The sequence below is a fragment of the Peromyscus eremicus genome, chromosome 8a (genome assembly GCF_949786415.1).
Source record: "Peromyscus eremicus chromosome 8a, PerEre_H2_v1, whole genome shotgun sequence".
Taxonomy (NCBI): domain Eukaryota; kingdom Metazoa; phylum Chordata; class Mammalia; order Rodentia; family Cricetidae; genus Peromyscus; species Peromyscus eremicus.
In genome coordinates this window covers 54,497,114-54,510,830 of record NC_081423.1, presented here as the reverse complement: position 1 = coordinate 54,510,830, position 13,717 = coordinate 54,497,114, and the positions used below count along the sequence as shown (strand labels likewise).

Genomic DNA, 13,717 nt, shown 5'->3' with positions numbered 1-13,717 from the left:
ATATGAGAGCTTACATCTTTATTGTCAAGGAGAAGACAGAAAGGAAATTGGAAAGACTACAAGCTTTTGAAAACTCTAAGCCCTCCCCAGTGACATATCTCCTCCAACAAGGCCACATCTCCTAATATTCCCCAAACAATTCCACCAGCTATGGTGGCCATTCTCATTCAAACCACCACAGTCATTATAAATCCTAGGGTGCTATTTTTCCAGCCAAGCATGGCTCAATGGAAGTATTAAATCTACCTATTTGGATCTGTTCTTTCACAGAGGGACAAGTGGATGTCTCCTGGTTCCATGTGGCCCACTTTCAAGAGCATGGGATGGTCCTAGAAACTCCAGCCAGGGTGGAGCAGCATTATGCAGTGATGGAAAACCCAAGCTTCTCCCCAGTGGGAGTTCTAATGAGAAAGATTCCTGGTTTTGGACGCTTCATCCGAATCACTTCCATCACATTGATCTACTATCACTTCAATCTCAAGGATGTGACATTTCACCTTTACCTGGTCCCTAATGACTGCACCATTCGGAAGGTGACACTGAGGACCACAAAAGTGAGGCCAGGGTGGGCTGAGAGAATACTTGAGACACCCCTAGTGAGCCCCTTGAAGAGATTCTTAACAGTTCTATAAGGGGAATGTGTGTGTGTGTGTGTGTGTGTGTGTTTGTGTGTTTGTGTGTTTGTGTGTCTGTGTCTGTGTCTGTGTCTGTGTGTCTGTGTCTGTGTCTGTGTCTGTGTCTGTGTGTGTGTGTGATTCTGCCCTCCTAGTGGCCCCCTCCACCAGAGTCTCTCCCAAGTGTCTTTAATGCCCAATTACTAATCCCTAAACATTCTTCTATAGCCTCTTTCTACCCATCAGAAGGATGGAAATTCTCCATGCACAATCTGTAGCCAGCTCCCTTCTTCTGTGGCAGCTACCCTGCTCCTAAATGAACATGAGAAGAGTCAATAATTCAACAATCTGTGTCACAGAACATGGGGTAGCCAGGAGGTGTCACCAACCAATCCCTCGAAAATGTACTATATGTCATCTTACAGTATTCAGACCAGATGTTGTGGCCCAGCACTCTAGATAAATTGCTGTCTGCTCCCTAGGCCATTGATGATGAAGAAATGAAATTCCAATTTGTTCGAATAAACAAGCCGCCCCCACTAGACTCTCTTTACATTGGCTCCCGCTACATCCTATCTGCTTCCAAGAAGCTGGAAATCATCCCAAAGGTGAGCATCCAAGTGTTTGCTAATCTTCAGGCTCAGAAGCCAGGCTTAGGAACCCTGTGGGGCAGGTTACAAGGTTTTGCAGCAAATTGATATTGGGGAGAAAACAATTGAGATTTGAGATGAGCAAGAATACATCACAGTTAGGTGGAAAGCAATTTAAGGGATCATACAGGAATGCAGACTGAGACTGGAGAAATGAGGAATTAAAGTCAATATGGCACAGAGGAGAGTCCATCTAAATATGGCTTAAAGAGCAAGCCCTGGCTTAGGTTGTGTGAGCAGGACTTTCAGGATGAGCTCTCACTCATCTGTGGATGTTAATGTTTGAATCTGAAACGACTCCTACAGATGCAAATGTTTAAAAACTTGGTCCTCAGACAGTGGTAGTGTTTTGAGAGTTTATGAAAACGAATACGTAAGGCCTGGCCATCAAAAATGGGTCATTAGTATCAGGCCTTGAGGATTATAGCCATACCCTGCTCCCTACCTCACGGTATGATTTGCTGAGCATCTGGGATATAATGAGCTCTGCCACAATCTCCTGACATCAAGAGTGGAGTCCCAGTTTCCATGCATTTGCCACCTCAAAACTAAACAAAAACAAACCCTTCCTCAAGGTGCTTCCTGTCAGGTTTTTGTCAGAGTGTTGAGAAAAAACCCCAGCATGATTGGGTCCCATCTGGGTCCTTAACCTTCTGAATAAAGATATGTGTTCAAAGGCTGTGGGTTACCTCAGTGCAAAAGATAATCAGTGTCTGATGTGGTGTGCAAGATCAAAAAAGTATGGTGGTGGGGACAGCCCTCCTTCACAGGATGAGTAGTTCATTCTCAGATAGTAATTCTTTCTCTCTTCAGGAACTAGAGCTGTGCTACCGGAGCCCTGGAAAATCACAGCTCTTCTCTGAGATCTATGTTGGCCACATGGCTTCAGGGATTAAGCTGCAAATCAAAGACAAGAAACATATGAATCTCATATGGGAAGCCTTACTGAAACCAGGTAAAATTAGTTTAGGTTCAGATACCCCAAAGAGAGAAGGAAGACAATGAGTGGGGAGAGGTGTGTTGTCATTAATTTCTGGTGTCATGAAATAGTCAGTTTAGTTATGTGGCTTTTGCTAGATCCAAAACAGGTGGTCTGACCACAGTTTAAACTATGATGCTGTGTAGGTCAGCAGCTATTCCCTATTGTGAAAAAATATGTGAGAAAAATAACTTAAAATGGAAAGGTTTGTATTGATTCGTGGTCTTAGAACTAAGTTTCAGTCCAGGGGCAGCTGACTCCATCTCTTTGCTCCTAATGTGAAACAGGATATTATGGATGGGGAGCTTGTGAGAGAAGAGGCCATTCATCTGGTAGCTCTGAAGCAGAGAGATAGAAGAGAGAGTGAGAGCAAGGGAGAAGAAGAGGAGGAAGAGGGCAAGAGAAGGAGAGGAGAGATGGGGAAGGGAGGGAAGGGGAGGGGAGGGGAGGAGGAAAAAGAATGAAGTCCATGCAAGATGTTCTCTTCCAGGACATCCCTCCAGTGCCCTACTTATTCCAATGTACACTCATATAGCTTCCATTCTCAGTACTCACACAATTATGAGTGCATTAGTGTATGGTTTCATTCATAAATTCACAGCTCTCAGGACCAATTACCTTTGAATATGGCTCCAGGACTAATCCTTCAACACATGAGCATTTTCATGGAACACATCACATCTAAATCACCACATACCCTAAGCCCCATTTTCTCAGTCCTGTATCCTGATTTCCTCCCCTAGTACCCTTGAAATGACAGATTTTGAGATGCACAAAGCATCTGGCTCCAGTTCACATAATAACTCAGCTTTAAAATGAAGGGATTTTGCCAACATGAGATACTCAATCTCAAATCCATACATAATTTGTAAATAAATTTTGTTGTTGACAATTTTATACATGCATACAATATGTTCTAGTAACTCCACCCTAAACACACCTTCTTATCTCCCTCCTACTCCTGGCAGGCCCTCTTCCTTAATACAAATCTCTTTCCCACATACATAAAGTTTTGCTTTGTTTCCCATAGAGTTTAACTGGGACCATCTGTGTTACCATGGGTTTTGCACTATCCAGTAAAACCTAGTGAGCTCACCAGCAGGCATACAGATGGAATATATACCTCTCTTATCCCTATAATCTCTTATGTGCCAATAGTTTAGCAGTAAGTGGTACTATCCCTGGGAGCTGATTCCCCAGGTCCAGCTGACTGATGGGCTGGCCCTACTTGTGTGGGTCCAGAGACAGTAGGTGCAGGTGATATGAGTTCATAATGGCCATGGTCATGTCATGCTTAGAAGACAGCACTTCACAGGCCTTCTCCATATCTTCTGTTTCTACATTCTTTCCATTTCTTCTTCCACTGTGTTCCTAGAGCCTTAAGAGTGTGGTATAAATATCTACTTATAGGGACTAGTACTCAACCATGCCTTATTCTCAGTATCCTGCACAGCTGTACCTGTCTGCATTCAACCTCCATTCACAGCAAAGAGAGGCTTTTCTGATGAAGGTTGAAGGTAGCCTTTGTCTGCAGTATAAAAATTGATATTTAGAAGGGCATTCATACTACATTCATTTAGCTAAGCAGCGTAGTAGCTTCTCTCAAGGAACTAAGACCTCCACGGATATGGGTTTGCTTGCATCTGACACTATAAAAGCTTAGCATTAAAAAGAAGCTTCCAACTCAGTTCCAGCTTGAATTCTCTATATCACATATCCAAGATGTGTGGTGTCTTCAGCAATAAGGTCTTATCGATTAGTTTTCATGGGGAGCCAAGAAGAATGAAATGCACCTGTATTGTCTTGGGGACATATAGGGTCCCCCTGTCCAACCACTCCTATGGAGGTATCCTACACTTGGAACTGGGCTTTTGTTTTGAAATATACTAATTCTAAGACCTCCCATTTCAAGTCTATACAGTGTCTTTTTTTTCTTTTTTTTCTTTTTTTTTTTTATTTTACATACCAACTACTGTTCTCTCTCCCTCTCCTTCTCCCAAAACCTCCCCTCCTCCCCCCACCCTACCCTTCATCCACTCTTCATAAGGGGTAAGGCCTCTCTTGTACAATCAACAGAACACAGTCTGGCATACCAATCTGGGGCAGGACCACGCCCTTCCCCTGCATCAAGGCTGAGGAAGGCATGCTACCAAAGGGAATGGGATCTAAAGAGCCAGTTCATGTACTGGTCCCCCTGCCAGGGGCCCCACAAAGAGATCAAGCCACACAACTGTCACTCACATTCAGAGGGCCTAATACAGTCCCATGCAGGCTCCCCAGCTGTGAGTTCAGAGTCCGTGAGCTTGCAGGGTGTCTTGTATTTGAACTCTTTTGTGATTTTTATATTTGGTTACCAAATAATAAGTTTCACTGTGACTTTTAAATACTGTCTTCATTTTCAGTAACCCATCCCACTCACCTCCTTATCTCTTCCATCCCCCACCCCTCTTGCCGTTTGAATATTTCTGTACTCCCTCTCTACCCTCATTTTACCAATACACTACTGTCCTCCTTTCTTCCCTAAAGCCCTGTTCATTTCTAGTTTTCTGGTTTCCAGGAGTACACCAAACTAAACCCACAGAACTAAAGACTCTAGGATAGAAGCTGCATGTAAGAGATGTGCTGTTTTTCTTTCTGGGCCTGGCTTATCTTCCTCATTGTTTTTCCTATTGTATACATAATGCCATTTTCTTCACACCTGAAAAAAATTTATGGTATACATGTGGCAAACATTCATTATCTAATTAACTGTTGATAGTCATCTAAGCTGATTGCATTTCTTAGCTATTGTGAACAGAACTTCCATAAGTATGGTTGTGCAAATGTCTCCAAAGTAGAATATATATATATATATATATATATATATATATATATATATATATATATATATATATATATTTCTTTGAGTATATTACCAGGAGTGGTAAAGCTAGGTTATATAGTAGTTCTATTTCTAGCTCTTAAGAAGCCTCGAGATTGATTTCTACAGTTGCTGCACTAATTTGCACTCTAACATACTAGTGTATAAGTGTTTCTCTGTCCCCACATATACTCATATAACATTAGTTATCATTTATTTTTTGTTTGTTTGTTTTTTGTTTTTTGAAACATTTCCTGTGTGTAGGCCTGGCTGTCCTGGAACTCTCGATGTAGACCAGGCTGGCTTTGAACTCACAGAGATCCACCTGCCTCTGCCTCCTGAGTGCTGGGATTAAAGGCGAGCACCACCACTGCCCGGCATTTGTTAACTTAACATTTGTGTCCTTGATATTGAACGTTCTCAAGGGATGAGATGGAACCATAAGTGATGTAACCTTGCATTTCCCTAATAGCTAAGTGTTTACTAGCCATGTGTATTTCTTCCTCTGAGAATTCTGTTACTACTATGGCCAATCTTAGAACTGGGTTATTTTCTTGTCGTTTAGGTTGTTTCCATGGGTATTCTAGTTATTAATCTTCTGTCAGATGTTAACTGGGAAATCATTTCTCCCACTCTTCATTGTGTCTTCACTTGTTTGAGTCTCCTTTGTTATACAGAAATTTTTATTGTCCTGAGATCCAATTTATCAATTATTGCATTTATTTGCGGTGCCAACAGACTCTTATTCACACAATCCTTACTTATGCCATCATGTTGAAATGTTCTCCCTACTTTTACTCTACCAGTTTCAGAGTATTGGGTCTCACATTGAGTTCTTGGGTCATTTGGAGTTGGCTTTTTAAAGGTAAGACATAAGCATCTAGTTTAATTCTTCCATGTGTTGCCATGTAGGTTTTTCATTTGTTGAACAGGCTGTCTTTTCTCCAAAGTGTATTTTTGGTTCTCTGTCAAAGGCCAGGTAGTGGTTACAGGAATTTTTTCTTTTCTTTTTTTTTTTTTTTTTGAGACAGGGTTTCTCTGTGTAGCTTTGCGCCTTTCCTGGAACTCGCTTTGGAGACCAGGCTGGCCTCGAACTCACAGAGATCCGCCTGGCTCTGCCTCCCGAGTGCTGGGATTAAAGGCGTGCGCCACCACCGCCCGGCGGTTACAGGAATTTTATCTAGGTATTCTATTCTATTTATCTGTACTTTTTTTTTTTGCTCTGGCTGTAGTATTAGTTTTAAAATAAGATGTGATGAATCTTTCCACAAAATTGTTTTTATTCAGAATTACCTTGGACATCTGTGTCTCTTGTGATTTCACGTGTATTTCAGCATTTTTCTACTCTATTTGTGAAGAATGTTTCTGGCATCTTAATTGGGACTCCATTGAGTATGTAGCATGCTTTTACTAGTGTGGCTTTTTCACATATTGATTCTTCCAAACAATGACCATGTCCGGGGTGCTTTTGCATCTTCTAAGACCTTCCTCAATTTCTTTCTTTGATGCATGTCTTTAAATTTTTCTTATGGAGTACTTTCATTTCCATGGTTAGGTGTTTCTGTCCAAAATTGTGGGTTTTATTTATTTCTTTATTTGACTATTATAGACTCTTCCATATTTTCAAGCTGACATGGACAAGAGATAACCAAACAGTGACATTTCTTGAGTGAAGTGACGGTACAATCTTAGTCCAGTGCCCACATTCCAAAACCAAGCTCCCTTAATCAGTACCTCTGGGGATGCCCAGCCCTGTCAGCTGTCAAACAGTGATGGTTCCTGCTCCTGAGCTGCTAGATACAGGCTTCCCATGTGGTCAAAGAATAGGCTTTCCTCAGCCTTGACCTGAGTGAGCCACAGGTGGAGAACTGACCTGCCATCAGGCCAGGGTTTGAATCTCACACCAGCACTTACTCTGCAGGCAATCTTGGAAAATGACTTAATTCACTTAAGTCTGACCTTCCTCACCTATAAACTGAAAATCAGAATGAGTAACTCGTAGGATGGTTAGAAAGGTTAAATACTGTTCATACACATCTCATAGTGTTATCCATAGCTGATGGGAGCAATGCTATTATTTTTCTTTATATGAAGCCAACCTCTTTTACATGTTAATTATTTTTATTGGGGCTCATTAAGATCTATTCCCTTCCATGTGGGAAAGGATTCAGTTACTAGAAGATAATAATCATGGTCCTCTTGTGTCTTCAATCTCTTAAATTTTGGTTTTTATATTCATGGTCACTCAGTCATTGTGTTCATTAAATGCTCTTATTTATCTACAAGTCAGGATACATCAAGATGGTCCAGCTATCATGCAGTGTAAGGAATATCATCCTTCCTTCATATAAATGAAGCTAGGGCTTACAATACTTCAAACTCAGTCCTTTGGAAGACATCCCTAAACTGTTAGAAATCAGTGAATTTAGAATTTTATTCATGAGCTGAAATATATTAACCTCCTTCACTTGTTGCTAAAATCACCTCACTGTTCCCATGTGCTCAGTCTTGCTTCTTACTGGTTCAGCCATCAAATCAAGAACACACATTTGTGGCATGTGAGTGTACAAGGTCAAAGTGTACAAAGACAAGAGAGTAGCTTTCTACCCTGTATCAAATGTCAAATGATTTAAGCCAGCATGGGACTTGGTTAGTTCTCCAAGGGGAATTCAGTCTATGATAAAATTGAGGCTGTCATCATGTGGAAGAAATATCTATTGCTCATTCATGTGTCTTCTCTCTATGATGATACTCCTCACACCTATATTTCCATGTGAGTAAGGAAATGTTCACATTCAGGAATATATCAGAATTTCTGTAGTTCATTCTCAAAATCTGAGGCATAGGTAGGAAAGTCACAGAGTGCATTGAGTGTTGGTGACAGGCATCATTACTCATACATTATTTCTCCTTTCTTCCAGGGGACCTCAGACCTGTACTGCCCATGATTCCTGCAGCCCACAAAGGTCAGTAACATGTATATGAGGCAAAAGAAGCCAATAGTATTCTGCTGGCAGATTATGTGACCCTTGAGATAAGGGCAGTAAGGAAGGAGGGAGCCTCACTTTGCAAATCTCGCCAGGACAAATAGGAGAGGTGCATGCCCAGGGCAGAGTTCCTCTCATGCCCCTTGCTGCTCTCCATGTTGACAATAACTCCACCCACTCCCAGCCTGAACACCCCACCATGAACCCCTCCTCCTGGTCAAGCAAATTGTCAGACTCATAACTGGCCTCAGGAAGGTACAGATATTTGTTCAAATGACCTTTCAGAGGAAGAAGGAATTCAGGGGTGCAGAAGAGGTACATGAAAAAGACAAATGAGCAGCCAGTGGGAGAGCCCATGGAGGAGCCTTTCTTTGCTCAGTGCCAGTCTCATCTTCACCCCTAGAATCTCCTACCTCACTACACTTCCTGGACCAGCATCGGAAGCAGCTGGTGGCCCGAGTGACATCAGTGGACCCTGTCTTGGACAACCTGCATGGTGCTGTGCTGAGTGAAGAGGAGTATGAGGCAGTGCGGGCTGAAGCCACCAACCAAGACAAGATGAGGAAGCTCTTCAGCCTCAGCCGGTCCTGGACCAAGGCCTGCAAAGACCAAGTCTACCGAGCTCTGAAGGACACCCATCCTCATCTCATAATGGAACTCCTTGGGAAGTCAAGTGGGATCTCTGTGGAATCCTGACATCTTAGTGGCTGAGGGGTGAGCACTCTCTTTTGAGTGCTGGCTCCACCTGACCTTCCTTTGGCCCTCAGTTCCTCCATCTAAAACCAATGGCCATCTGAGTTGCCTTTCTCATAGCACTGTTTCGAGAACACTTCTTGAGGACTCAGATGTTCCCTCTTGGCCCTCGCCTGCCAGATGTTCATGTGGGATGAGCATCTCAGTAAACATCCAGTGTAGCCAGCAAGTCTATTCAGGCCTTGTCCAGCCTCCAGTCCACTTGACCCACCATGATACAGGCAGGATTGGGAAGCATGGGGATGAAGACAAAGAGACAGTACCTTTCCCTGGAGAATGAGTGTCTTATCAACATGGGAAAGGAACGAAGCTTCTTAAACACTTTCCACCCCTTTTTCCCAAATAATTTTTATATAACTCTGGGTATGTGTGTGTGTGTATATGTATGTGTGTGTGTGTTTGTACATAAATCAAACAATTTTACTGAAAATAAATCTTAAAGAAATTTATTTTAAACAACTCTTTGTTATAATATAATTGTACTATTTCTTAAAGATGAAAGCAAATTTGCAAACTAATTAAATGAATGTGCTTATTTGTTTTTGCATAAGAAACCAAATATTGAATATTTGGTGCTATAAGCATAGGGAAGCTTCAGTGTTTCTCAGAGTTGGTGGATATTTTGCATTTCTCCTGCTTTACACTGATGTGCAGTACACATTTCAGAAGCTGTTAGAAATTCTGTTCTAATCCAAGCCAAAATTCAGTTAGCATCTCATCATGAAATTCAAGTCAGCACCTCATAACACAAACTTTAAAACCAAATGGTCTTGCATAATACAAGGCAAGTATATGCTAACATGATACTTACATGCTAGAGAATGAAAACAGAAACATGTTTAAATTTTTACAATCCAGGATAAACCTATCATGTTTTTGTAAGAGCAGAAAAATCTTGTGCATATGGGGAAATGCTGTAATCACAGCAAACAATAGTCTAGACTCTGAGCCAAGGTGTTTCAGGAGCATCATAGGTGTTGTGTGGTATGCTGGCTCATGTAGCATGAAGTACTCATGTTGTGTGCTCAGACCCACAGGTACCCAGAAGTCACATGATGCAACATGGTACACACTGCAGAGATACTTCAGATTCAGTGCACATTGTGAATTAAGCTTGGCCATTGCACAAACCTTTTGTTTTTGACAAAATTTTCCAACCACCACATTTAGTTCTGTCATCCCATATGGAGGTGGGATTCACAGCTTAAGAAACTGATGTACAATGGTGGAACAGAAGACTCTGTGGTTCAGAGCCCTTGGGGCTATAGCAGAGGATCAGAGTTCGGCTCCCAGCAACCACATCAGACAGCTCACAACTAATGCCATGTAACACCAACTCCATGGGATCCAATGCACTAATTTGGACTCCATAGGCACCCACACACATTAAAACACACACAGAACACACACAAATAATTTTTTACAAGAATGATAATTCACATACCTCTCCACTGCTCACCCATCTCCCAGAAGTATCTATTTCTCACCAAAACCCACAGTGGCACTTGAGGCTTGCAAGGCTGTGTGCTTGTCTCCAGGGTATCCCTGCCAGTCTCTTTCCCCAGGCTACCTGGTTTCCCGCTGGATCAAGTTTCTGTCCCTCTCTCTGCCAGGTCATGACCAGAGCTGTTAGCCTGGCTTCTCAGTGCCTCCCATCTTCTCCTCTGGACTCTGCAGGTGTGCTAGCTCTGCCTATGGGAATCTGTCGACCTCTTCCTCTTTTTGTCTCTTGGAACACAGTATTTTCCTTATTCTAATTCCTATCCTTTACTGGTCACAGGCAGGCAGCTTCTCCCCAGACTTCTTACCCAAAGTCCTCTCCAGTTTCATTTGACAAGAGATAATTCCAAGTTTTGACCTCCCTTTCTGCTATATTAACTTCATTGGGAGTTTAGAAATAACTTAAAATTAAACAAATTGGATAACTGCAAGAGAAATTAATGTTCTTAAATGCGTGTGACAGATGTAACACAGTGGGTTCATTTGTAAATAAGAGAAAATGCTAAAATATCAATAGCTAAATATAAATTTCTAGGTAACCCATGCCTCCTTACTGGAGTGGTTAGGAAGCTCCAAGAAACAAGCCATGACAGGACAGACTCAGTGTCCGGCAGACTGACACAGTCCCCATAACCGAGTCTTCAACTTGGCTCCTCTGGAGGACATGTCATCTGGACAGTGGCCAAGGGCTTTGAGCTTCAGTCAGATAACGGCACATTTGCAGTGAAAATAGTTAGAGAATAGAATAACCCAGTGTTAATTTTTCTTTCAAGAAATGTTATGATGCCTTTTCTATGCTGGGCGTCTCAAGACTCAATCTATGCATCCTGCAAAGCTATTGTCATTTAGTACGAACACATGGTGTGTTGCCACCAAGAGACTCCTGAATCTTCAGTAAGATTCAGATCCTTTAATAAGTCCCAAAGGGACAATAGGTATTTAGAAATGGAGACTTTTAAAGTACACTTTCATCCAACATGACCAGTGATCAGGGAGAAATATGCTTTACAGAATGAAAAACAAAAGAAGTTTATTGACAGGTTTACACCATTTGTGTTAATGATAATTAAGCAGAACTACAATGGTAAAACTCTGAAAATAGAGCTTTAACATAATTAGGGGTTCATCCTCTTTAAATGTCCTATAGGGAAATTTATTTGACATTAGATTGTGAAATAGCAACTATCAGCTCAAGTAACAGTCTGATTCAGAAACAGATTTTTTTTTAACTGTAAATAACCATTAATGACTGTTTTGTATCAAGTTACCAGCTGTGGCTTAGCCGTCAATAAAATTAGTTTTTCAATGTGACCTGACACCAATAGTCACAACAGAGAGCTAAGGGAACCTGCTTCTTTGCTTGAGGTGGGGTTGTAGGGATGAGGGGAACACAGGACGGGGCGTGTTATGGGGAAGGGGTGTGAGGGGTCGGGGAGTGGCTGTGTTTTTCTGCCTGGTCATTCCTCACATCCTTAGAATTTCTTATTTAACATTTTGTGTCTTCCAGGAGAAACATCACATCACAAAATTAAAAACCACAATCTTTGACTTTGACTCCTTAAATGTTTTTTTAACCAAAAATAATTTCTCTTTTTAGAAAAAAAAAAAAACTCTTTTTATTCCAAAATAATCATGATTAGCCTAGAAAAATGGGTATATCTTCAGAGTATTCTCATTTAACAGAGACTTCATTTTATAGAATCTTAACATAAAAAGTTTAGAAAAGCCAGACTCTAGGTAAAGTCAAGGAAATTCATTGTTACTTCAGGCCCTTCTCTGGGAAGCAGCACTGTTACATTATTTCCATTTGGTAAAATCTGATCTAAATTTGAATTCTTCTTCCTTCTGGTGTAATTTCAAACTGTGACATCTTCCAACACCATGATGACAAGGTCATCCAGTCTTAGAAGAGTACCAACAATTTATCACTCTTCATCACAATGTGAGCTCCTAATCCTATACACTCGTCCATAAGGTTTAATGCCACGGGTTCTTGTGGTGTTAGCCGCCGTGGCCTTGGCCGTGCAGGAAGTGTGTTTTACTTTAACAAGTGTGCAGTGCTTCCTTCCAGGTGTGGCAGCCATGTTTGGTCTGGGCTATGTATTAGCTGGCGAATGACTCAGACCTCTGAATCCTCATCTCCGTCTTGCAGCAAGCATGAATGCAGCTATCCAACATGCCACACTACAGGAAACAAGCTAACCTTCCCAAGATGGACAGTGTTTGTTCAAACAGGAGAACCCCTGGTAAGGGCAAAGGCAGACTACACATGAACACATAAAACTGAGCCTGAGGTCACCTTGTTGTGCTAACACTAGGTGGCGGTAGAAACCAAAGTTTATATTCATTCTGGGGCAGACAGAGCCAAAGGAAATGTGAGTTTGGTGAAAGAGGGTGGGGCAATTGGGGTGGGAGGGGCATGAAAATGCCTGTGGTCTTCCATTACTCCATGAGTAATTTCTAATAAGTGCATTTCTGTTCACTAAGATAGGCTAAATGAGTTATTCTTTGGGTTGTGAAAAGAGCAGAAGTTAGGGGCAAGTGTTAATAATACCTCTAAGCAGAAAAGTTTAAGCAAATAAGTCAACAAATATTTGAGCATAGACAAATGAGGCTACCCACTAAATGCAGATACAGACTAAGTGTGAAAACATATATAACGAAGTGTTATTTAAAACATCCGATTATTTAAACTCAAGAAATTTAATTATTGTTTCTTTTCTTGTCTAAGTCTAAACAGTTCAAGAGAAGTCAGAAATGATTCTACAAAGAACATGTAGCAAGCTAGCCTTATCAAAACAGACTAAGATTTATAAATCCAACCATGGTGTTCGATGGTAAATTAATCACCTATCCTGGCGTGTTTTCATCCTATAGTAAGACAGTTTGAAATTATTTTCATGCATTTCTTGAATAACTTATCAAATAGGTTCTGACTTGAAACAATCTTTTCAATAAGCATGTTTTGGATGGAAAATGTTTTACATGATAAAAATAAGATTTTGTTGTTGTTACTGTTCTAAAGTAAAATGGCAAGCAAAAAAGCACTCATTGGTGACAAAAGTATTCATTCATTGGCAAAGAGAAAGCCTTGCTAACAAGTGTAGATACCTGTATGTAGAAGAACAGTCCTCTCCTCTACCCTGCAGAGCACTCAACTCCAAATGCACCAAAGACATTAACATAAGACCTGAAACCCTGAATCTGCTAGAGAGACAGTGGGGGGAAAAAAAAAAACACTTCCTGATGCAGGCAGAGCTAAGGCCTCTCTGAAGAGGACTCTACTCATCAAGACACAATGGGACAAATGGACAAATGGGACCACGTGAAATTAAACGATGTCATTTGGAACTCATGGATGGAGTCCATGACCA

General features: G+C 41.3%; 1 protein-coding gene across 1 annotated transcript in view; it reads left to right on the top strand.

Annotated features, from left to right (window-relative positions):
• The window catches only part of LOC131916173 (NACHT, LRR and PYD domains-containing protein 1a-like), a 56,415-nt gene extending 47,267 nt beyond the window's left edge, over window positions 1-9,148 (top strand). Inside the window, exons 10-14 of the mRNA XM_059269484.1 lie at window positions 271-533; window positions 1,097-1,222; window positions 2,078-2,219; window positions 8,025-8,069; window positions 8,494-9,148. Coding sequence (XP_059125467.1) covers window positions 271-533; window positions 1,097-1,222; window positions 2,078-2,219; window positions 8,025-8,069; window positions 8,494-8,786 — 869 coding nt within the window. The 3' untranslated portion in view covers window positions 8,787-9,148. The remainder of the gene's footprint in view (window positions 1-270; window positions 534-1,096; window positions 1,223-2,077; window positions 2,220-8,024; window positions 8,070-8,493) is intronic.
• The last annotated feature ends 4,569 nt before the right edge of the window (window positions 9,149-13,717 follow it).